This window comes from Chaetodon auriga, chromosome 24, assembly GCF_051107435.1.
Source record: "Chaetodon auriga isolate fChaAug3 chromosome 24, fChaAug3.hap1, whole genome shotgun sequence".
NCBI classification, from domain to species: domain Eukaryota; kingdom Metazoa; phylum Chordata; class Actinopteri; order Chaetodontiformes; family Chaetodontidae; genus Chaetodon; species Chaetodon auriga.
Genome location: NC_135097.1, coordinates 13,934,903 through 13,957,958, shown reverse-complemented (window position 1 = coordinate 13,957,958; position 23,056 = coordinate 13,934,903). Strand labels below are relative to the sequence as shown.

The following is a 23,056-nucleotide window of genomic DNA, read 5'->3' as shown; positions in this document are numbered from 1 at the left end:
TCTTGCTGAGTGGGTTAGTCCCATTAATGGGCCAAGCAGCCAGAGGAAAGGAATATGTGTGTGTGTGTGTGTGTGTGTGTGTGTGTGTGTGTGTGTGTGTGTGTGTGTGTTGATTTCACAGCACCTGCAGGAGTTCACCCAAGCCAAAAGTAACACTCACTCATGGGCATTACTCTTTCCTAAATAAACTCGTGCCTTAAAACAGCAAAGAAAATATGACGAGGCATAAAGCTGACATCACCGAGTACGGAGCTAAAATCAGAAACTGGCAAGCCAAAGGGAGTCTGAAATCACTTGCAAATGCTAGCTGAATGAGCTAAAACGGAGGTCTCACGTGGGCCCTTTCAAAGTTTTTAAAGGCTGGACATGGACCAAGCTTCGTCTGGAGACACACTCGCCATCTGGAAGTATTACAATGGAATGAAAATTGAAAGCACAGCACTTTGGATGAAAGGGAGGAATCAATACCAAAAAAACACTATATTCACGGATTAGGCTACAAAGCTGCACCGCGCATCATCACAGTGTCAGCAGAGTCCTCTGACATAAGAGGACAGCAGGGAAACCATCAGCGGGCTTGACTTATCCCTTATCCCACCCAGGCCAGCTGCAGCCAGCGTGGGAATGCTGAGCGGTGTTACAGACATAAAGGACAATTCAGCAGTCTGTCGCTGAGCTGAGTAAGGAGGCAGGCAGGACAGAGGACAACATCCAACCACAGCCTGACAAGGCACGGAAAATGCAGGGTGTGAATACTGTTCCACCGGCGATGAATCATTTTAAAATCCTCACTGTGTTTCTTGTATTTATGCTTTTATTTGCCCTGTCTCAGAAACTGAAAGGTCCTCTGAGGACACATCACACAGAGGGACTTCCTGTAAATGAAACCCTTTCAACTATATAGATGTGTTTTAATTCATTAGCATACACTGTTCACTGTATATTAATGGCCTCTCTTCTGTAGTTCTTCACCTGTAACAGTTTTGTCTATTTTGTATGTTATAAAGTGACTTAAGGTGCACAATCTCAATCTCATTTTCACCCAGTTCTTCTCGTGGCCTAATTGCGATGAACACCAGAAAAAGGAGCGGCTCAAAAATAAATAAATAAATAAATAAGAATTAGTTTCACATTAGTAAGACCCACATCAGATAAACAGGGTGAAAGTGCTGCCAAAACGCTGGCTAACAAGCAGCAGAGTCCATGTGACTTCTGTTTGTGATTGAAGAGCATGAAGCTAAACGAACCAGAAATACAACACAGCAAACTTCTCTAGTATTATTGCGAATGTACTGGCTCAATCACAAATGTTCATATTAGCAAAACGACTACCATTTTTTACAACCCTTTCATAATCTTGCTTTGATCAGCCATAATCCCATCAAATTTGCTAGCAGTGTTACTTGTTCTTGGTATATTTTCTTTCACAAGCAGCTGTCTACCTGCGTAGGGAAGCGCAGCAGAGCCTCCGACACCCTCTGAAGAGCAGGCAGGCCGTTCCCTTTCCCTGAGTCTCCGTTCACCATGACTCCCCCTCCTCCCTCCCTGACTCCTCCTCCTCCTCCTCCGCCCTCTGAGTCTGACGAAGGAGAGAGCTGGCCCGAGGCGTCGGTCAGCATCTCCCTGACACAGGGCGGGTTGAGGTCAACATGGAAGTCGGCTGAGATCTTGCAGCTCTTGGAGACGTCAAAGAGAGCAAGGCTGATGAAAAATGGTTCCACCTGCGGTTCAGCAGAGAGATGGTTTAAGGGTTTTTCACACTTGAATACATCAGGCAGGGTTTATAATGTCCCCGAATTCACTTTCTGCGGATCACATTTCACGCTAAATTTATTGAGCTTAATCCCATTTATAATTCACCCGAACTACTCAGTTTTCTTTAGGACTATACATCGGACGACCTCCAGTCAGCATGCTCATTGCATATTTGCAGGGACAAGAATAAATATTAAATCAGCATTATAAAGATACTGGCTTTCTGTATATCAGAAGCCACACTTTTTGAATGACTAAGTGCACTTATGCCAGGATGAATTGCTCCTGCATCGTGGACAAGCCTCTTCCCAACCAATAAACATGAAACCTATCAGAGACTGTGGAAGAAAAGAGGGGAGGAAGAAGGGGAGGGAAAGAGCGTGCGTGCCGTTTCCAAACCACAAATATGAGTCAGTTCATTTCTCCTACCAGCCCCTCTAATGCACCAGCAAGCACGAAGAGGTCTAACTCAATGTTTTATGACTACAGCAATCCACTCTGACAAAGGCGGTGCTCACACACGCTCTAAACTGCTGCCTCATGCTACCAGGAGCACTCTGCTGATAACACACTGAAGACATTTCCGTATTCATCAGGCTTCTTGCATAACCTTCATTTATTCAAGGTTATAGCTCAGGTTCTTCACACTTACATTAATAAAATAACATAATATAGCAACAACAGTGTGTGGAACTGCTTTAATATACTTAATATACTTTATTACTAAACTTGATTTTATCCTAAACTATATGAGACAGCAGCAGTGTCTAGTTGTGTTATCCTCTTTTGGCCTGGTTACTTCCATTGCTTCCAGGCAGGCCAACATGAATTATGAAGGTATATTATCTGGGGCAGCACTGCAGAGGGTGAGGATGGTGGAAGCTGTGCGGCTCTGGTTACCTTACTTTTTGTACTTTTTTTTATTTATTGTATTAGTATTTGGACGTGTATTTGACTATGACAGGTTTAGTGGCGCTTGGAGAGGCATAGAAAGTAGTAGAGGTACAAATAGAGTCACATAAGCAGAATATAGAAAGACTCTTTGTGGTGAAGTAAGGCGATGACATACGTTGGTGAGGACGCCATCGCCCTTCTCACTAACGCAGCCCTGGAGACTGAAGGTCAGGTCATGGCAGCTGACGACGATTCGACGGCCAAAACGCTCCTCAAACGGCTTCACGTCTGGCTCGATGCCTGAGAAGTCCAGCCTCTGGATGTCGGACAGGAGGGGGGGAGGAGGAGGAGAGAGGGAAGCAGGAGGCACGAAGGCAGGAGATGAAAAACCACAAGATGAGAGTGATTGATCCAGAGGAGACAGGATGAGCGAGGAGATGCATGCAGGGAAAGAGGACAAAGGAAAAGGAAACAGTGCAAATGGTGGAAAACCGAGGAGAGATCAAACAGTGTGAATCAATCTGTGGAATAAATAAATCATAGGACAGCCGTGTGTTAAAAGCAGCATCTTCCACAGCATACCTGTGTCTCAGGATCCAGAGAGAAAAGCTTCTGTCTGCCTTCATTTCTGTTGATCTTATTGAGCTGGTCTGTCTCCCTGGCATACTGCACGCACACGCACACACACACACAGTGGAAGAATGTAAATGAAATAAGAAGGTCATTTTATTTTGTAGTTTCTCATCATTCTTATTTTTTGTTATTCTCGCCCATTGAAAAAACATACATATGTGACTGTAAGACAGTGAAAAGCGTGGGAATTTGGGAGAAACAGGACAATAGAAACTGGTTTCAAAACAGACAGAAGACCCAGACAGAAGGAGAAAGAAGAGCATCTAGTGGAGACAAACAAATCAAACCCTCAGGTCACAGTAAGAGCCTTAATCCATCTCCTTCCCCACCTCTCTTCCCCTTGTTTCTGCTCTCACTGTGACCAGCCTGGAGACAAACTCAAGTGATCTTTTGCATGGGGGGGCAAAGCTGCTCTGGAGTGGCCCAGAGCAAACAGAGTGAAACAGCAGCACAGAGCACAGAGGGCTTTGTAGTCTGCGTGTAGCTCTGGGTTTACAGACATATTAAAACGGCACGGCCTCTGTGGAGCAGACACTGCTGTTCACAGGCTTAGAAAAAGCAGACAAAACAAAAGAGCTGCTCCTCTATGGCTCTTTTGGACATTTAGAAACAAAAGACTGTATGAATGTGGTCTCAGACAGGGGCTCAGACAAATTTTTGAGATTTGGATATCTCCACACTCTGCTAATCAGTCTGAATAAATCAATCAACAACCAATCCATCCTTCATACCTTCATAAGCTCAGGGTGCAGGCTCCTGCCCAGGCTCTCCAGCAGGCTCTCACCTTTACCTTGGCTTGCAGTGTCGTCATCTGATTGAACAGGACAGCGATCTTGCATGAATAAAGGTAATCGCAACGCACAAGTCCAACAACAAATCACAATATTGCAAATCAGGTCCAATAAAGCTCTGCTCATTCAATGCTTCCTTAATGGCTCCCCGTGTGGCCGTCTAAGCTAGACTAATATCCTACAGTCTACTGGCCAAATTAAAAAGAGGCCCTTCACTATTCTGCTGACTCCCAGGTGATGGACTGAGCGAACCCTCCATCTTTCTGGACGGCCTCCCACTCGCTCATCAGCATCTTGGAGACTTGCTAGCAAGCGGGGCCTATTGGGTTTCACTGGGACGTTCTGCAGAGAGTGTGCGATTATAAAAGAAAAAAGACCCACAGATGCCGGCAAGACATTCGCAAACTGCATAAAACTGCTGGCGTTCTTCCACAGCAACGAGTTCAACAATTCACCGTAACTGCCCCCCAAAGAAACACACGCTTGAGAGGATTTGGGAGGGAGACTAAAAATCGAAACAAACAAATAAAACAGCTGAGAACAGTCCTCTGATTCCTGAGCTTTGATTTACTGGTACCTGCACAGCTGAACATCTTTCAGAAAAATTTACGGCTGACGTGCAAGCACATAACTTCTACGTCTCTACTGGCAGCAACTATAGGTATAGTGTTAAGACTATTTATTACTTATGTATCATTGTAATATGGAAGCCATTAACATGTCATAACACAGGGATCAGACTGGAATTCAGGGGAGTTTTGGACAACCTCCACTGCCAGGGAGAGGGATTACTGGAACCCAGGCCACCACTGAAACAGGCTCAGAGATTACGTTCAAGCATGCTGTTATTATTATCATCACAAAATGGACCATGACAGCAGCTCTTCACGAGACTGTAAATAATAGGTTGACTGACAGACGATATGAGTATGTGTATAAACCAAGTATGTTTTCAGATGTAGGTGCAGTGTAACTCACCCAGGGCACAGTCCATTGTCTCTGCACCGTTCCTCCTGTCCTGGCTGGCCTCAGTGCTGCTCTGCAGAGCCTGTTTCAGCGTGGCTACCCACTCCTCCATCTCTGCTTCGCTGTCAGCGGCCAGGAAGTGGCTGTAGCGGTCTTGCATCTTCAGCTCAAAGCCATTACGCCGTATCTTAGGGCTCTGAGGGGGGAAGAGGGATTGGATTTTATATACTTTGAATTTTTATTTGTGACGTTTATAAGGAGCTTTTTGCTTGCATCATGCTTCAGATGGATTCAAACTGACAAGGTCCTCACTAAAGAGTGATGGTCCTTACACTGCTGTGTTTCCGGTGCACAACATACTGCACACGACAAACACACCACACTCCACAGGATTCTGCATTAAAGTCTGCACTGAAGTGCCGCAATGAGTCTCCTCACTCTTCCCATTCATCTTCTGAATGCGTTCATCAAGCTGAAAGCTTCCTGGCAGCCCGCTGGGTCAGTGCAGACCTGAATGAGGTACGAGCCTGTGCCATGAGCCAACAGCAACAGCCCTTCATAATCTGCTGGAACTGGACTTTTCTGCCCAAGTCAGTGGAATGTGGTAAATCTATCCAATCAAAGCGGCTAAAATCCCCTGAAGCACGGCGATACTAGGAAACACACTGACTTTCACGAGGGTGACAGCTTTGCCAAGAACTGAAAACTCAGTGGGCACAGGCGGAAAACACCAAAAGGACTTTGGTGTTTAAACTGTGTGTGTTTGGGGTTTTAACTAAACAAACAGCATAGTATACTTAAAGCTTAAAAACTGAAATAAAAGATGCAGCCGCTGCTACTGTACAGACCTGAATAACGTCTATGCAGGAGTCCAGGTAGATGGATCCTTTGGTGTCTTTGCAGTTCTTCTCATCCTTGTAGGAGTTGAGGATGTAGGAGCCGTCGGGGAGCTGAGACAAGTAGAAGTACCTCCTTTTGAACACCTGTGATTCACAGCAATGGAGAGCCAGTCAGGGAGCTTCATATGTAACACATACCGAAAACAGAGAAGTGCAGCATGGCGTGGCTGCTAAACACAATGTCACTGTCTAAACTTAAGCTGCTCTGCTGATTTAAATTAGCATTAGCATTAGCATGTGATCACTCTTTTATCATCTATGTTTGTCTCTCTCCTTGTTCCTACATTTCTAACACTGCTTTCACTGCATTTACTCTTAGTTTTATGCAGTACAGTACAATGGGACAATGCAGAAGCTGACAGAGAAAAGTGTAGTTTTAATTGTGCATCAGCCATGGAGGAGGACTCAGAGCTGTCACATGTCTTTAGCTCTGTTGTGAAGCCTGTGTTTTTGCTGTTGCTGTTTCATGTGTTGCTGTTATGTTGTGTGAACAACAGACGGGGCGTCTGGTGGTGACTCACCCTCATGGAGACAGACAGGCTGCTGTTGATATTGGCCTTCTGAAGCCAGCCCTGCTTCATGATGCCTCCCCTCTGGGAGCACAGCGATGCTGAGTCCTGACAGGCACAAAGACAGAAATCAGTCAAAACGTTTGCACATTATGACACAGGTTAATTCAGGCTCTTACATACTCAGCATCACAATATTCACTGTGCTCATTTTGCTGCAGTTGGGCTGTTTCTGGATGTCAATCAGCGTGCAGAGTGTAAGGTTGGGGCTCTTTAAAAACATGGTGACCAGGTTGCATCACTGTCTCTCCTCTGCTCTGTCATGGATTTGTAAAGAACTGCAGTTTGACTTACACACACAGCAGAGAGGGGACAGGATGAACTATGAAGCGTGCTTTGGCTGCATTTACACAAAATCCAGCAAAGTGGCACCGTCCAGCCGGGCTGTGAGGAGGCATGGCATTAGAATGTAACAGCCATGAACCAATCAGGACATGAAGTTTTATTTCTCTGATTCACTGCTTTTTTCCAAACACTGCTGCCTTTTTCTCTCTACTTGGACCGCCATAATTCAACCAGTCATGTTATTGCAGCTCTTCCATCTTCAACTATCATGGGACTGTTCATCAGCACCACAGAAAACACAAACACTCATCACAAGGGAATGAGCACTCTCATACGCACATGTAAACACACACACATTCTTGGGAGTACGGCATCCGGCCACTTGGAGGGATTCACAGAAGGAGGAGGCCTAATTAGCTTAATGTAAGCCTGGAACATGACAAGCATATCATGACATTGAGTGAAAAAGGGGGGTTGAGATGTGTAGAGGCGTTTTAGTACTATTGAGAAGAGCCTAATCACATTGATGTGGCATTTTGTCCTCTGAGCGTCATGCCTCCTTCTTTCTCTCCAGCTTTGTCCTATAATCTAATTGGCTGGCTGTTGCTCAAGTCCATACTTGCCTCAGACATACAGCAGTTAACAGCAGCCATCATGCACACACACCTCACCCCACCCTGATATCAACAATGGTAGGGTACTTAGCACTGTCACCTAATGCTTAATTTCCCTGAATGCATTATCATTGATTTACTGTTATTGCTCTGTGGATGGGTGTAAAGGTTACATAAAGGACACACAAAAGCAAACATTTATACAAGCAAATATAATGGGAAGATATAATGACGGTTTTCCTTATCATAAGTGTACTATGTCTCTCTTTGTTCTTTAATATTTGCCATCACAGCCAGATATGATCACGCAGAGGTAATGTAAGAGCAGCAGGGGCCATTCCAAGAAGTAACAGAGCCATCTGCTCCCTGCCCTCCCCGTCCTGGCAGCACAGCAGCATTTATGCTCCTTCAATTAAATCCTTGCTCTGTCTAAGTTTATCTGCATCCGGCCGGACAGCAGAGGGAGGGAGGATCGATGAGGGCTATTTATAGGACGAACGAGGCTGCTGGTTTCGCTGCCCTGCGCTCAGTCTCTGAGGGGTCGCGCACTGCCGGGTGGACTGAGGGACTGACAGGCCATAAGTCACAGGGAATCTTCCAGCACAATTACCAGCTGAGTGCAGGTCCACGTTCAGAGAGCCAGAATTGTGTCTTATCTCCAGGATTCAAAAAGATTAAAGGGATCTTTTTCATTTTCGAGCAGGGTTTATAGCACATCACTAAAAGTCGTCCATACAGGGCCCGCTGAGTCAATAGCAGACCACTCATCCTCACTGCAGTGATCAATGTCTGCGATCTAACGGCGCTCAGGCCCCTCTACTCACCTCGTCTTTGGCGTCTTCATCGATCTCAAACACGTGGGCCGGCAGTTTGTCTGTCTTCAGGCCTTTGCTATGAAAAGACAGTGAGAGAGGGTCAGCAGTCTTCAATAAATCAGCCCCCTCCTGACTGTAAATCCCCTGTGGTGAGGTCTGCTATGTCTCTACATCTTTACTCTTTGTAAAGCATGCAGCAAATCACTGCCTGATCTACAAATCTTTCGTTGTCTGCTTTACTAAGTTCATGGTGTGCTGGTCAGTAAATCTTGTGCCAGCTTGTCTGCTATCGCGGTGTTTGGAGAATGCTTTTACGCATATGTCCCTTTGACTTCAATTCATTGTTCTAGCGAAGGTTGCAGTGATAGAAATTATAAGGAAGGAAGCGTTCAAATATGAATTCCAAACATCTGGGCTGCACCTGTTGTGCTGTAAAGGAAAATCTGGCTGAACTCTGTGCAGTTCGTTCAACTTGGATGCAGCATTTCCTCATTTCTGCCGAAGCATCGGAGCTGCATTAATACACAGGAAAAGTGATTTGCTGCATGTCGTCATCACGCAGACCCATGTGAGCAGAGTAAATCTCTTGTACATATTACATGTTTGGCAGTGAAGAACTCTGATGTTGTTTTCCACAGATCCCTGACCTCTAAATTTTCTACATGTCCCAAACTGCATTTCTAATTTATATCCATCCAAGTTCTTTTTTCCTCATGTTCCTTACCTTGGCAACATGCGGAAGTCACCAGAGTAAGCCTCATATTTGTAGTTGATTACATGCCAGTCGGTGTTGTACATCTTGATGCACTGTCAAACAGGGCAACACGGAGCTGGATTAGGGGCAGCGCACACATTCAAATACAACAAGCATGCCATACTCACAAAGTGACCATAAGCAAGCACACAGTTCTTTCCTCTGACTGTGACTCACGGAGGAGGACGGAGCACTCGGTTCCCCTTTCTGGGGAGAAAATTCCAGCTCGACATCCCCCACTTACGAACTCAAAAGAGTCTGCAAAGTGGCTGGAGTGCCTTACCCCAACCATGACTTCTATTTGCTATCACTCAAGATGGTTTTCATTGCACATATTACTTTTTTATTCAGTGCGAAACTGCAAGCAGAAATTCTCATTTAAGTCAGCTGAAAGGATCTTTGTTCAATAGATGCTGAGTAAGAGCCTGGGTCTGTTTTAACAGTCCCTGTGACAGTTGATTCGCTGCTATATCACAGTCATGAGAGCTGGCTGAGGAACACAGATTCGGAGCCTGGCAGAGCAGCAGAGCGTATCCAACATCATGCCAGAAGAGTCTGTTTTTCATTGCAAATACAATATATCATCAGTGCAGCCTGTGTTTGCCACTGGCCTGTGCATTCAGTGTTTCTTTATGAGCTTCAAGTGACCACTTTAGGCTGAATGGCACGAGCTCTGGTGTGAAGTCAGCAAGAAATCATCTTTTATGTTTAAGAGTTGACTTTAGAGTTTTACTCAGTGCATTTAATGTCTGCTTTTCATTGAGCAGGTTCTAATTAACTAAATGAAGTAAAAGTAAGATGATTTGGAAGAGTTAAAGTCAATTGTGAAAAATTAGCTTCAATTTCTTTCTCTCCAAAACCACCTTTTTTATTTTTAGAAAGGACGCCATTGCTGCAAATGTGCCGTCTGACACCGAGTGAGGCCAAGTCATACACGTGCTGATACACAACAGACTGCTGGGATGCAATACCTCTTTGGCAAACAGACTCCTGGCCTCCCGCTCAGCATTCTGAGGCACCGAGAGAACAACAGTCCTCCTCTGCCGGGAGATCTGGGACTCCTGCACACACACAGTGAGACACACATGAGCCAAAGACAAACATGTACATGAAATGTTGGTAATGACACTTCTTTATCTTGTCATCAAACATGTTGTAATAGCACAGCAGGAAACCACCAACAACAGGCAAAGAGAAAGTGACTGAGAGACAACAGAAGGCACAGATACAAAGGATCAAATGAGTGTCAAAAGACCGTCTCAGGATGCATAAAAAAAACAAAAAAAACACAGACACAGACACAGAGTCAGACGTGCCTCTAAACAAAACCACATGTGCTTGAAGCAGCACCAATATATACAGAGCAGAAGTACCTGGCTGGGTTGGATTTGACTGGCCCTCAGACTGACCCGTAAATAACTGAGTCTGGTATGCTGGGGATGAACAGTGATTAATGATGGGAAACCTTCCTTTAGAAGATGATATTTTACAGCTTCGTTCTCATTGGACTCCGACAGTTTTACAAGAGAAAAGCGGCTGATTTGGCCGTTTGCTGTGGAGCTCTTAGCCCAGGTGTGTTGAGTATAAGATCTTGTCGTTGACCTCCAATTCACAGGCTGCAGATGGATCTACTGATGCTGGACAAGCATGAAAGAAGATTGATTCATAGTCCAAATACGCAGCACATACATTTTACAAGTTTACAGGAAAAAACAGACAGTGCTGTTTTTTTTACACAGAACTTGAGGGTTATTTTTGTACGCTTCTCGCCAAACTAACTGCTGTGATCTGGTACAGTGCAAGAACCACAAAGTGTCAGACAATCAGACAAGTTGCAAGCAAGCCAACAGTTTAACCAGATAATCTAATAATCCAAAGGGAGCACACCTGAACTCTGCAACAATGCATCGAAGCTGAACCCAGGGGTCAGTCTGAAAACCGTTCACTCTTCATTTTCTCTTCAAAATGAGTTTGGCTCACCTGGTGGTTTACTCAGAAACCGTCTGATCATTGGACTACTTATGTTTCTTTCCCCATCCGACCTATTTTTAGCTGTGACACAGCTATCCTAGAGCTTACTTTGCTGGGTACAATGTCATTAGAACCAATAAAACTGATGGTCAAAACAAGATCCATGTTCTTGGAAACTGAATTTGTCATTTGAGGGATGATCATGTTGGGCTTTATTGTTTCTGTTTCATGTCGTGGGGTTGCTCTGGCCCTATACAGTACAGCCCAGCTGATAAATTTGGCCAGCTGATACATCATCGTTATTATTATTATTACCTGATTGAGCTGTACACTCCTACAAAATGCCGCTAGGACACAGCAGACTGCTGGGTAAACTGCAGAGCTGTGGCCCAGAGGACGCAGCGGGACAGGATGAAGGGACTCACCGAGACATCATCGACAGGGCAGAGCAGCAGGTCTCGGTGGGGGTCACTGTGGATCTGGGCCTTTCTCTGAAACACCACAGCCTCATAGTCCAGTGGCTCAATGATCTTCGGCTGCTCCTGATAGAGGAAGAAGGACAGAGCACAAACACATGCAGCTTCAAATCAACACACTGTGTTTTTTTTTTTGATCTCATGTTCTTGACTGTCTTTCCTGCATTTGCTATTTGAAAGCAGTTAGCATAAACTCGCCCCCAGAAGTTTTCACCACCCATGCAAAGGCAGAGCCAAAAGAGATCAGAGAGACAACCACAAAGTTCAGAGGACTGTCATGGTGCAGGAAAACTGTTTCTCAGAGAGTTGTGGGTGGATGAAAAAAAAAAAAAAGCAACAGATGATGAAAGGGAGTGACTGACAACAAACACATTGGTAAGAAAGGTGAGACAAAGCAGCAGCGAAGTGAACAAATTATGATATCTGACTTAATGGTTGCTCATGTGCTTGACAGAGGCGTGTGTAAAACTGAAACAAAACACAAGATATATATCATATGCTACACGACAGTTCTAGCTAAGAACCATAACTTCCTGTTTTGAGTTTCATGGAGAAGTGAACAATATGAAATCATTACGCCTTGAACAGGCCTACGGGCTAAAACCGAGCCTTCCAAAACTAGGTCAAGATGTGATCACGACGACAAACCTAAACCACTTGGAAAGATTGAGAATTAATTCCAAGAAAGTGCCACTTTAAGCTCAAGCTAAGCGGTCAAGATGGTGATGAATAGCTTAGCCAATAAGCCTTGGCTGAGCGACACCAAGCCGTGTGGACCCAAGCAGAGGAAATCAGACTGTATGGATTGAATCTGCTTCTGCGCCACATGACTGAGACACTGAGTCTGTAGGCACTACGTGCGGGGCAGCCGACATGCTGCTCAGTGTACAGGCACAGTGGGGAGAAGGACTCTAAAAACCCTGACTATGCCATAAAGCCAGGAGAGTAGGACTGAGTCATTTTCCACCTTGTCATATTTCCATTTAAGAGCTGTGTAGTTGAGATGCAGAGCTTTGTTTTCCCATTGTACCACTGTTGGAGGGTGCTGAGTGAGCAAGCCAGTAATAAAGTTCTGCAGTAGTTTGGCTGCTGCTTTTTTTCCCTGCTGCTTGCTGGTCTCCCCTCCCATCTACTGCCTTCCCTCGAAAACTATCACTGTGTATATTTACATGTGCAGCGATTCAGAAATTCTGGATACAAACCCTTAAAAATGTTGAGGTCTTTTTGAGATATGCAGCTGTATGTGCCCAGTGAACCATTAACATATGTTTTGTTTTTTCCACTGAAAGGCCCTGACAGATTTTACCCCAATCATCTTCTTACTAAGAGCAACAGGGACCTTCATGAGCACATAAGTTTCTTCCAAAGGCTGAACAGTTCTTATTATCTCAACTTAAACACTTAATATATTGTACTTTTTCTAAACTTTAACTCTGCTATAGAGGAGTACTTTAAAGCTTTAAAGTTGGAAAAATAATTCAATTCCAAGCTGTCTGACAGTATCACATGTACACATTAGCTTTGGAAATTTTGGTTGTCCACTGGAATATAAAATATGAGTGTGTGGGTTTCAACAATGTTTGGCTACACATTAATGGTTCAATGATGCTTAAGGGGTTAAAATGTCCTTCTTGAATATCGTGGTATCTGTGCACAAGCCACTAAAGGAAAGAAAGTTCTCCCTTTCCATGTTCTCTAACCGATAATTTGGCCCATGGAATAAGCTGGTTACACGTACATGTTCTCTGCAGAGTTTTCCACCAGACCCCGACTTTCTCGGTTGTCCACATGAACGCTGCCTTTAGCGTTTTTTTTGAACCACTAATCTAAATAAAAATGTCCTAGCTCTAACGGCGATATTTGTGAAATGTAGCATTTGCCAGTTTCTCCACATTATGTAGCATCTCTGTCATCTTTACAACCAGCAACCTGAGCAGCGGCAGAACTCAACACCTACAAGTCTGTTGAAAGCATTACACATGACTCCGCCGCCCCTGCACCCACAGCAGCAGCTCAGCTTCCTGTCATGTGCAGCAATTTCAACCGCTGCGCTTCAAGTCAGAGGCAACTGCTGGGCAGCACGCCGTGGCTCGAATGCAACACTGATCGTGTTACAGAGACGCAGAGAGGAGGGAGGGAGGGAGGGGCGGGACGCGAGCAAAGAGAGAAGGAAAGACAGTGAGAGAGAGTTCTGCTTTCACAGAAGAGGAAAGAAGCTGAAGAATCACAAGCAGGCGGGCCGTCAAACCACAGTGTCACTGATTGAGAAACAAAGAGAGATGCTAAAACACTAAAAGACGTGGCCTAACGCCTGGGTGTAACTATATGATGCAAGCAATCAGGACACTCTTCCTATATTACATTATGTCAGTTTCCCTTCAGGTCTCACGCTGAACTATCAACCTGGCGTGAGAACACTCAAAGACCAATCGCTGAGTGCAAACCATGACTCCCAGTGTACCTCCAGGGGACTATGATGGTGATGATGATGTTAGCAAGGGTGCATTTCCAGATGTCTGTGTCCCATTACGGCTCAGCAGACGTAAGGCACTCACAGCTCCAACACAACCAGGTGGATTTTATCACATTGGCTCGGGAAGTTTACACTTCTGCACAATGAGCACACACACACACACACACACACACACACACACACACACACACACACACACACACACACACACACACTGACATGCTGGTCGCATACAGCATGAAGCAGCTTCACTGTCCCACAGCTGACCCCAGTAAGTGCTCCAATCTGTGTGTGTGTGTGTGTGAGCAGCCAAACACACAGCAGCTCATTGGAGGATAGAAAAAGAGCCGAGCTGGCCTCTTTTATCCTCGTGTTACTCCAAAAGAAGTGTATTAATGTATAAAAACAAGCTTCATGCTGCATTCACATTAGGGATGGACAGACAGACGCAGGATTTTAACACCAAATTCAAAGCTAATAATTTGGAATTTAAGTTTCTGTTATCCAAGATATCTCAGTATATACAATATTCATGGAAATACAGTGTTTTTCTATTAACTGCATAGTTCACCAGTTAAATTTCACATTCCTACCAAATTTAAACTTTAAAAGGTGCATTTATTACATAATTACGAGTTTCTGAAGCCTAAAACATAAGAGACATTTCTCTACCCACCCATACAGTAGCGTTTAATCCTTCAGTAAAACCACCAAAAAATGACCAAATATAGAGATCCATGCATGGTTTCAGTGCAGTGATGCATCAGTGAGGCTCGCATGGCAGAGAGAAATGTCATCCTGACTCAGAGGGATGTATTTAATCCACAGAGGGTGACATTACTACTGACTATACACCAACACGCATCACATGGACGTCGGCTGTACAATCACATGGACGCTGGTGTTTGTGTGTGCTAGATGTCAACAGTGCGTTCTCCCATTTTCACAGCAGACACTGAAACTTGCAATAGGTGGAATAAATGGCATTAGTGCTGGCTCTGTTCCAGACATTAATTCAATGCAAAGCATTGTCAGACATGTTATTAGTTGCAACTCTGTTCGACAAGTCAAAATATCTAGTGTGTTTTACTCCTCATCATCTGTATACCCCCTACAATATATCTGCAGGGTGCCCAGTGCCCACCCTCCAAGTTTGGGAATCCCCTTGGGCTGCAAATAACAATTCTTTTCATACATGATTAATTTGACCATTTTCTCGTTTAAGCTCTTGTAACGTCCCACGCCTCAAAGAGATGTATTCAAATGTCCTCTTGATTTATTCAACCAACAGTTCACAATCATATAGGACAAAGAAAAGTCTAGTCCTCACGTTTGACAAGCGGGCGCCCGCAAGTGCAAGGCTTCTTGTCTTAAACTTAAGAATTCATGGATTATCAAAACAGCTGCCTATTGATTTTCTGCTGAACCACTGATCATTGCAGCTCTAGAACAACTACTCTAGACAGTCTGTGTAAGGTCAAATGAGCAGCTCCTTGAGTATAACTTTGTGAAATATCAAAGTCAGCATTTATCAATAACTGGCCATCAAACTCTTGCGGTTATCAGGCCGACAATTGCTAGTTCCTTAACACTGTTATGTAAAAGAGGACTTAAACAACAGACTCAGATGTGGACTTGATGATGATTTTTCAGTAGGACTTTTCATGAACTCCAGGAAGCCCAGTAACCACTGACACATCAGCTGATGGGGCTTCTCATGAAGCAGCTTAACAGTAAATTGCCCAAGGGTTGCCTGAGTCACTTAGAGATACCACCTAGCAGTTGTATACCACCAACAACCAGTGAAGTCACCAGATGAGGTTACAGTGAACTTGACCTTTGACCTTAGTCCACCAAAATTCAGTCAGTGCCTGTTCAAGAGAACAGGGCGGACGAATAACTGGAAAACAAAACGTGCTTCTATGCTGTGCCCTTCTGCAAAGTTTTATTTGACTTTCTGCTTGGAAACATGTAAAACCTGCTTGTTCACTTGAAAACCTAAGAACGCACGCATGGAGGAAAGGACTCGGAAATAATACTGTCTTTATAGAGGTGAGGGAATTCAGAATGAACACACAAACACGGTCACAGAGGAAACATGGTCACAGCACGCCTGAGGGAATCCCCATGTGGGAGGAATGCAACCTCCACAAAACGACGTTTGTTCTCCAGCCAACCATTTATTTAACAATAGGAGCAGCCAAAACCTGCGACTCTGAAACAGAAAAAGACACATCAGGGCACACGTATCACACGTGGCCACAGACAGAAACAGGCTCCAGTCTCTGCTGAGTAAATCAAAACCTTATCACATGATATTTTGCTCCGATAACCTCTTTGCGTCATCCTCCTCAAGATGCTCATCATAAGACTGAAGCCTAATCCCAAGAGAACAAGAGTTTATCTCTTATCCAAACTTACTCAGCTCCACTCTCTCAGCAGCTGGAGATGTACGGGGCTGTTGTGTTTGGGGCTGAAGCTGCGGTTCATCACTTCATGAGAAAGTGGAAGACTGTTTCAGTTATTAAGAAAAGGAAACATCAGCAGGCGAGCGTCAATCTGCGTTGACTGGATTCAAGACAAATGTCACTCTGACACACTGGCATGTTAATAAGTTCTCACACACACGGGCTGCCATGCAAACACACACACACACACATGCTGCATCAGCAGGATCCTCAATGCTATTCATCTCAAGCCACTGCGCCTAGTCCCTCATTATTGCAGTCCGCTCCAAGTCACTATCAGCCAGCAGCACTGCTGTTCATTCAAAAGGAGAAAACAATAAACCATTAAGAAATCCTTTGCTTCGCACACTCTCATGAACTGCCTTGTACTGCACAATGTGGCCATTTCCAACAGAAATAAAGAGGCGCACACACTGCTCCAAGGCAGAGACAGGGAAGCCATGCTGCAGCTGTCCGACTGGCACCGCTCCTCATCCGCCAGCACACAAAAGGAGCCGCAAAAGACTGAAAAACCATGTGTTCCTGGGGACAATGTCATACTGTCTTATACAGCCGGCAATATAAAAAAAAACAAGACAACATATGGAAGGAGAATTCACGGCTCCATTTTACTTGTCTTTTAACATTACGCAGAATGCAGTTCTGGCAGAAACGCTGTAAAATTGTTTCAGTGCGTTCAGAGACATACCAGAGCTCCACAGTGGCTCTAGGTTAACGTTAAGGTTAGCGGGACAAGAGAGGTGAATGAAAACTGGGGAAAAAAATTATATAAACAGAAATGAAAGAGTCTGAAGAATGTGAGGTTGAACCAAAAAAAGAACCGCAGCAATGTAGAAAAGGGGAATTTAAAAAAGCTACAGTCCCCAGGGAGGACGGAGGGGAGGGAGTTAGCCGGCTAACCCGATAGTTAAGCTACATTATCTCTGTTAGCTAAAATGACCGCCGCCGGTCCTCAGACAGCAGTTAAGCTCTGCTCACCACAAGGTCCACGGTGCTCCTCACAGCCTCCGACACGCTCTGCCTGACTTCCGCGGCCGTCCCGGGTTTGCTTAACCTCTTTGTGAATTTTCGCACCTCAGACATAGTGCCCCTCTGGATAAAATCCGCTTCTTGTATCCCGGTGTGAATGTGCGCATGCCGCAGTAGCGGACGGAGCGGTAGCACTGCTGTGTGACAGCCAGATGTGGGTTGTGTTGGAGGAGGTGAACCAGCCAGCGGCTCGCGTCGCGAGGCGGGGCCGCTGCTGCTGCTGCTGCTGCTGAGATGATGATGATGAGAGGAGACCACAGAGGGCTTAACAGCGCGAGATGCCTCACTCTGACCGACTTCCGCTTCTCTTTAGTGGAGCAACCAAAGATCGTCAATGGAAAGAGAACAGCGGAGTGGGCGTTAACCTGACAGCGTCAAACATTGTCTTTATCAATAAGGAAATCAAATGCAAGCAAATTCAGTCCTAAAGGGTTTTTAAATTGTTTTAAACTGAATTAAATTAGGGCAAATGAACCTCTTTTGGTGACAATGAATGTGCCTGTTCCTTTGACACAACACTGCATGAGTAAAATAAGAAACTAACACTGTATGAGGACCTTAGAAAACTATATTTTTTAGCAGTTGTACTCAAAATGAGTATGCAGTTGACAAAAACATGGGGGAAAATGTCTACGTTGTTGTGCCATGTGAAGGTAGTGAGTTCGTTTGAAAATAATAAGCATCTTTTACTGCCTCAAGTGCTTTATTTCTGTGCAGATTTTTCAATTCTTTAATCGCAAAAGTGCTCTATATTAAATGTCACTCCTAAGGTAAAAGTAGCATATAGAAAATCTAAACAAAGATACCTTCTAGGAGTTCCCCATATCAAGGAAAAGTACAAAATTATTATTATTTGTGACATCAAATTATGCAGACCTCTCAAAATTGAAAGTATACTGCCATCTTGTGGATTAGGCTGCAAACAGCAGGAAAAGCGGAGCAGTTTAACTGTGCGCTATTAGTACTCTTACTTTGGTAAAAGATCTGAATACTTCTACTACTGCGTGCTCCCTTTTTACAAATTTGCATCCTGTGTCTCATACTAAAGCTTTGTCTCCAACTCACGTCCGTCTGATGTGATGAGTAGAATTTCTTAGTGATTTAAGAATCAATACGGAAAAAACTCATTTAAGTGCAGGTGATGAAAAGGCTGAAACTCCAAAAGAAGAGAGGACTCACGTTTGTATCAATCTTCTATTGGGATTATTTACATGTTTCTGTAATTGTTTCATAAAGGACAATGTATTGGCAGCGTCAGTGCACTTACTAAATTAGACTATGAGACGTGTGCAAAGACACACCAAGAAGGAGGAGTTATGCTCTTACATGACACCCACCCTATGAGAAGGATATACACAGATTCAGACTCCTGGTGATAAAGCTTTATTTTAGTTTATTTACATGGAAATCCTCATCCAACTTGTGAATTTTTATTTTTTTAAACTGTGTACTGATACCTGGGCTAAGGTCTTCAACAACAATTCAGCTATTACTAAAATATACCTTAACAGTGTTATTTCCTGTGTAATTAAATCAAGTCACTGAACAGGTGCTCCACTGTCATCTCAACCAGGAAACACATGCTACGGAAAAGGTCATTTGTATTGCTAGAATGATTATAGTGAGTCTCACTTCCTTAATATAGGAAGCAATCAAACGTGACCATGTAGTCAGATGCGAGACATTTAAATTTTAGCGTAACACTGGATCTCATTAAGAGTGATGAATACTAAACAAGCCTTTCACTCTAAACAGGTGCAGGTTTTATTTTAAGAAAACTGAATTCTCTAAAGTTATGGGCTCCAATGGGAGTCTGCAGTTAGCCCACCCACTGCTGTACCTGCTACATAGTTCCTGTAGGCCAACAGCCCACAGTTCCTGTTTCAAGCGTCCAAAAGCCAGCATGCCATCATGAGCAAGGACAGACAATGAACAGGGAAGGGCTGGCTGTTGTTCCGGCATCAGATGTGATTGTCACTTGTCATTGTACTGGGTGAACTCCTTCAGAGCCCAGTTTTTCATTTCTATCTCCTGCCGCAACCTGCAGTACTCCTCAGCCAGGGCTTCAAACTCTTTACCCAAGATCTCAAAGGAGGCCAGTTTTAACTCAATGGACTGCTTCTCCCCCTGACAGGCCTTCAGCTCAGAATCCAGCTTCCCTCTGAAATTAAGATACAACAAGTTTGTTTTTATATCAGCCAGAATGGAGGTACCATAATAACTTTACATACAGTAGGGTTAGGAATTCTATGACAAACGTAAAGGATTAGTCAGATGAACAAAAAGCCTCTTGCCTTATTTTTCTATGAGCAGATATTGAGTCCACTGTGTATGTGTCCAACTGAATTTCCACCATCTCAGTCCTTTGAAGGAAGTGGAGAAAAACATGGAAAAAAAACTGAAATGCTCGTAATACCGAAAATCTAAAAATGAGTCTCAAAAAGTTTTTAAGCAGGTGAAGAACTGAAAACGCCTTACTTGATCTTCTGTAAGACTAATTCACATTTTCCCTCAAAGTAATCTAACTTCTTTCTGTCCAAATCTGTCTGAATCCTCAGTCTGTGGTCCAAGATGAGAGTCTGAAGAAGCTGGATACACTTAATCAGCTCCTGGACAAGAGCCAACAAGTAGAAAAAAATAAAAAAAATGAAAGCAGAATATTTACAAGATTTTACAAACAAGTTCCAGAGAGTGAACCTTCAACCATCGACAGAATGATCAGAATTCTATTCAACATATATACAGTATGTGACAAACTGCCAAAAACAGAGGAAATATATTATCTTGTTTTCCTTAACTACATGTAATTAAAAGAGTGCTTACAGAGAGGTAGAGCTGAGTCTGTCTCTGCAGCAGAACTGCGTTTTCCCGACAGGTCTCCTTCAAACTCTCTGCTCTTTTCTTCTCTTTGTCCAGCTGGGTGGACAGATGAGACAACTTGCTGTTCTTCAGACCGTCACTCTCACTCTCTAGAAGAAATTACAAAACAATGACGTGATGTAAAGTTAGTGAACGTGAATGAGAACTTGCACTGGTGAGGACATAATAAGTCACTGTGTAGATACTGTACCACATTCAGGTTGACAGTAAGCGAGCAGACTCAAACACTTCTTCTTCAGATGTTTCTCCAGCTCTCTGGGAAGACCCTGTTTCATTCTTTGAACATTCTGGTAAAGATAAATACAGCAATGTTGCTAAAAAAGCTACATTTAAACAATGATCTGCAACATTTGTTGTGCTCCTGTATTGTCTGTCTATTGATGGTCAAGTCATGTGTCACTTTGGTATTACTGTATTATCATCAATCTATCATTTCATTAATGTGACACATTCACACACACTATAGCACCAGAGTAAATAGATTTCATTTAAGTATGTTCTGTATTTTATGACTCACCTTCTCTGATGGCATGAGTTCCATCACCTGTTGGGGGTCCAGACCCAGAATAGCGGGCTGGTCCTGGTTGGTAGTGCTACTAGGATCCAGCTGTCTGATACACTGAGACACGAGCAGAGACTTCTCCATCGTTTCATAGAACTACACACACAGAAAGTGATATATTACAGTTAAGGTTGGGTGGTATGACGGTATGTGCTGTACAAGGGTAGAAATGTGTCCACCAGTAGAGATTTGGCAATACTGGTTCTACCGCAGGAGCTGTATTGACACCCTGTCATTCAGAGTGTCTGCACTGCACAGCGAGCAAGTGGGTGCGTTGATGACATTGCAGAGAGTGTAGCTGCTTCATACTCTTCTGCTTGCCTTTGTGCGTTCTACTCTTTTGTTGACATTACATCTTCATAAATGTGCTGTTGATATCAATGCAAAAAACAGCCATCATTACAGATGTGTCCGCCTCCTTCTCCTGTACGCTCAACCCAGGCACAATTTACAAATATGTAACATGGACGATTTCTTGATAGTGAAGTTGAAATGTGCCCTTTAATCTGCGATTTGGAGCTGCAACATGTAAAGTAAGTCGCTGCTTTAAAGAGCAAAAATATATATGTTGTCCCTGATTCTGACAGCTGTTTGTACATTTGTGAACTGTGCAGATAAGTATGTGAAATGTACCATGTTTTGGTCAGGGGGTACAGTGGCATGGTGCTTCCTGATACAGTGGTCCTGAATCATCTCCTGCAGCCCTTTGTGGAGACCCTCAGAGCGCAGCCATTGACGCCTCTGGCTCTGCAGCTTCTGCTCCACCTGGGAAAAAAAACATCTCTAAGTGCTCACAGACACATTAAACCTAACAAACTCAGATCTGCACAGCAAGAGAAATGCTCCATCTTTGTGACTGCAATTCTTACTGATTACCAGTAGAGGTCAGTAAGTCACTGACTACTTACCGCGACCGTAAATTAATAACTTCACTAAATGGCAAATCCAGCAAACATTCTGCTGTTTGATCTAACTTCAGCTTGAATTACAGGGCGTATTGTGGCAAAGCAAAGAGCTTGTATGCTAGCAGCTGTGGAAGGTAACATCACTGAAGGTTTTGTGCCAGTGTGAGCATGCCTGCTGATACCTTGTCCAGTTCTGTTTTCAGTGGGACAGTGAGTCCAGTTTGGTCCACATGTTGTGCCAGGGTGGCCAGAAGTTTACAGAGCTGAGGATTCTGGGTCAGATCCCCCTCTGTCATGTCACACAGGGGGAAGGAGGCTAGAACTGGGTGGGAGAAATACAATAATCTTATTATCAATGGCCACACCGAGTCAGTCCATCAGGAGACTCACAACAGCACACCAGTCAAACTTTAACTGAATAGCATTTATAGCTTCTATCACGTTCAGCACATTTATTTTTCATCTCTTAATTTCTCTCTAACTTTAAAATAAAGTAGATTTCAAGCTACCACAGTTGCATCTGGCCCACAGTCTAAGCAGCAGTTAAGTTAGTAAACTCGTTTTCTTACCCTGCTGATGCAAGCTGTCACCTTTCCCAAGCGACGATATATGTGTGGAATCGGGACCAGCGGACATTTTCAGCTCAATTATGTTCCTTATTTACGGCGCAAGTTGTCGGGATTTTTGTATTTCTGGAGGCCTTTCACGATATGACAAACACAACATGAAAATAAAACGCTACTTCCTAAGTCAAGTTGCGCGCGATGCAAGAAGCGTTCTTATTGGCTAACAGACTCACGTGGTCACCATGCCGCCTGCGAGAACTGCATGCCACTCGCGGGAACGCGCACTGCGAAAGCGAGGCTTTAAAATGTGATTTATAAGGAAAATTACGGTTTAACAACATAATAGTCTTCATTTTCATGATTTCTTGATAAATGATATGTAGTCTAGATTTGTATCGAATTAAAAAATATTCTCTCCATTGTAAGTTGACTTTTTTCAAAATGTAAAAAGACGTTTTTTGTTTCTTTAAAACTTTGCAGGTTTTGTCCTCATGTCCTCATGGCTACACTGACACACATAACACAGCCCTGCCCATCACACGAAATGACATATACACAGCTCATCATCAGACTTGCAGCTTCGCTGTATAGTTTCATGTAAAAACCATTAATCTGTCAAAGTATTATCTCACCATTAAGAGTGATGTTCACATGCAGGCCTGGATCACAACATGGCACTTCTTACTCAGTCAGATGCAGTAAGAAACTGACAAAGAAAAGTGCCTTTCACAGCATCCGAGCAGTTACACTG

At 43.8% G+C, this 23,056-nt stretch overlaps 2 protein-coding genes across 3 annotated transcripts in view; both read right to left on the bottom strand.

The window, feature by feature from the left end:
* The window catches only part of dock11 (dedicator of cytokinesis 11), a 50,520-nt gene extending 32,921 nt beyond the window's left edge, over window positions 1-17,599 (bottom strand). For both annotated transcript variants that reach the window (XM_076724531.1, XM_076724532.1), the window contains exons 1-12: window positions 17,342-17,599; window positions 11,372-11,488; window positions 9,947-10,036; window positions 8,946-9,028; window positions 8,231-8,297; window positions 6,460-6,555; window positions 5,888-6,022; window positions 5,052-5,235; window positions 4,014-4,093; window positions 3,232-3,315; window positions 2,825-2,965; window positions 1,443-1,721 (exon numbers count right to left, since the gene is read on the bottom strand). In XM_076724531.1, the coding sequence (XP_076580646.1) occupies window positions 1,443-1,721; window positions 2,825-2,965; window positions 3,232-3,315; window positions 4,014-4,093; window positions 5,052-5,235; window positions 5,888-6,022; window positions 6,460-6,555; window positions 8,231-8,297; window positions 8,946-9,028; window positions 9,947-10,036; window positions 11,372-11,488; window positions 17,342-17,446 (1,461 nt within the window). In that variant the 5' untranslated portion in view covers window positions 17,447-17,599. The remainder of the gene's footprint in view (window positions 1-1,442; window positions 1,722-2,824; window positions 2,966-3,231; window positions 3,316-4,013; window positions 4,094-5,051; window positions 5,236-5,887; window positions 6,023-6,459; window positions 6,556-8,230; window positions 8,298-8,945; window positions 9,029-9,946; window positions 10,037-11,371; window positions 11,489-17,341) is intronic.
* Window positions 17,600-18,754: 1,155 nt separating this feature from the next.
* haus4 (HAUS augmin-like complex, subunit 4) lies at window positions 18,755-22,519 on the bottom strand. The gene is made up of 9 exons (XM_076725057.1): window positions 22,309-22,519; window positions 21,922-22,061; window positions 21,468-21,599; window positions 20,790-20,930; window positions 20,463-20,559; window positions 20,216-20,361; window positions 19,871-20,001; window positions 19,687-19,755; window positions 18,755-19,553 (listed from the first exon to the last, which is right to left on the bottom strand). Exons 1-9 carry the CDS (start codon window positions 22,373-22,375, stop codon window positions 19,367-19,369), a joined length of 1,110 nt encoding a protein of 369 aa, XP_076581172.1. The 5' UTR covers window positions 22,376-22,519; the 3' UTR covers window positions 18,755-19,366.
* Between the last annotated feature and the right edge of the window lie 537 nt (window positions 22,520-23,056).

Coding starts and splice junctions, on each gene's coding strand:
- haus4 (XM_076725057.1), bottom strand. CDS start 22,375: ATGTCCGCTGGTCCCGATTCCACACATATATCGTCGCTTGGGAAAGGT. Junction 20,362..20,462: donor TTACTGTCAACCTGAATGTG/GTACAGTATCTA, acceptor AATTTCTTCTAG/AGAGTGAGAGTGACGGTCTG. Junction 20,002..20,215: donor AGACTCAGCTCTACCTCTCT/GTAAGCACTCTT, acceptor GCTCTTGTCCAG/GAGCTGATTAAGTGTATCCA.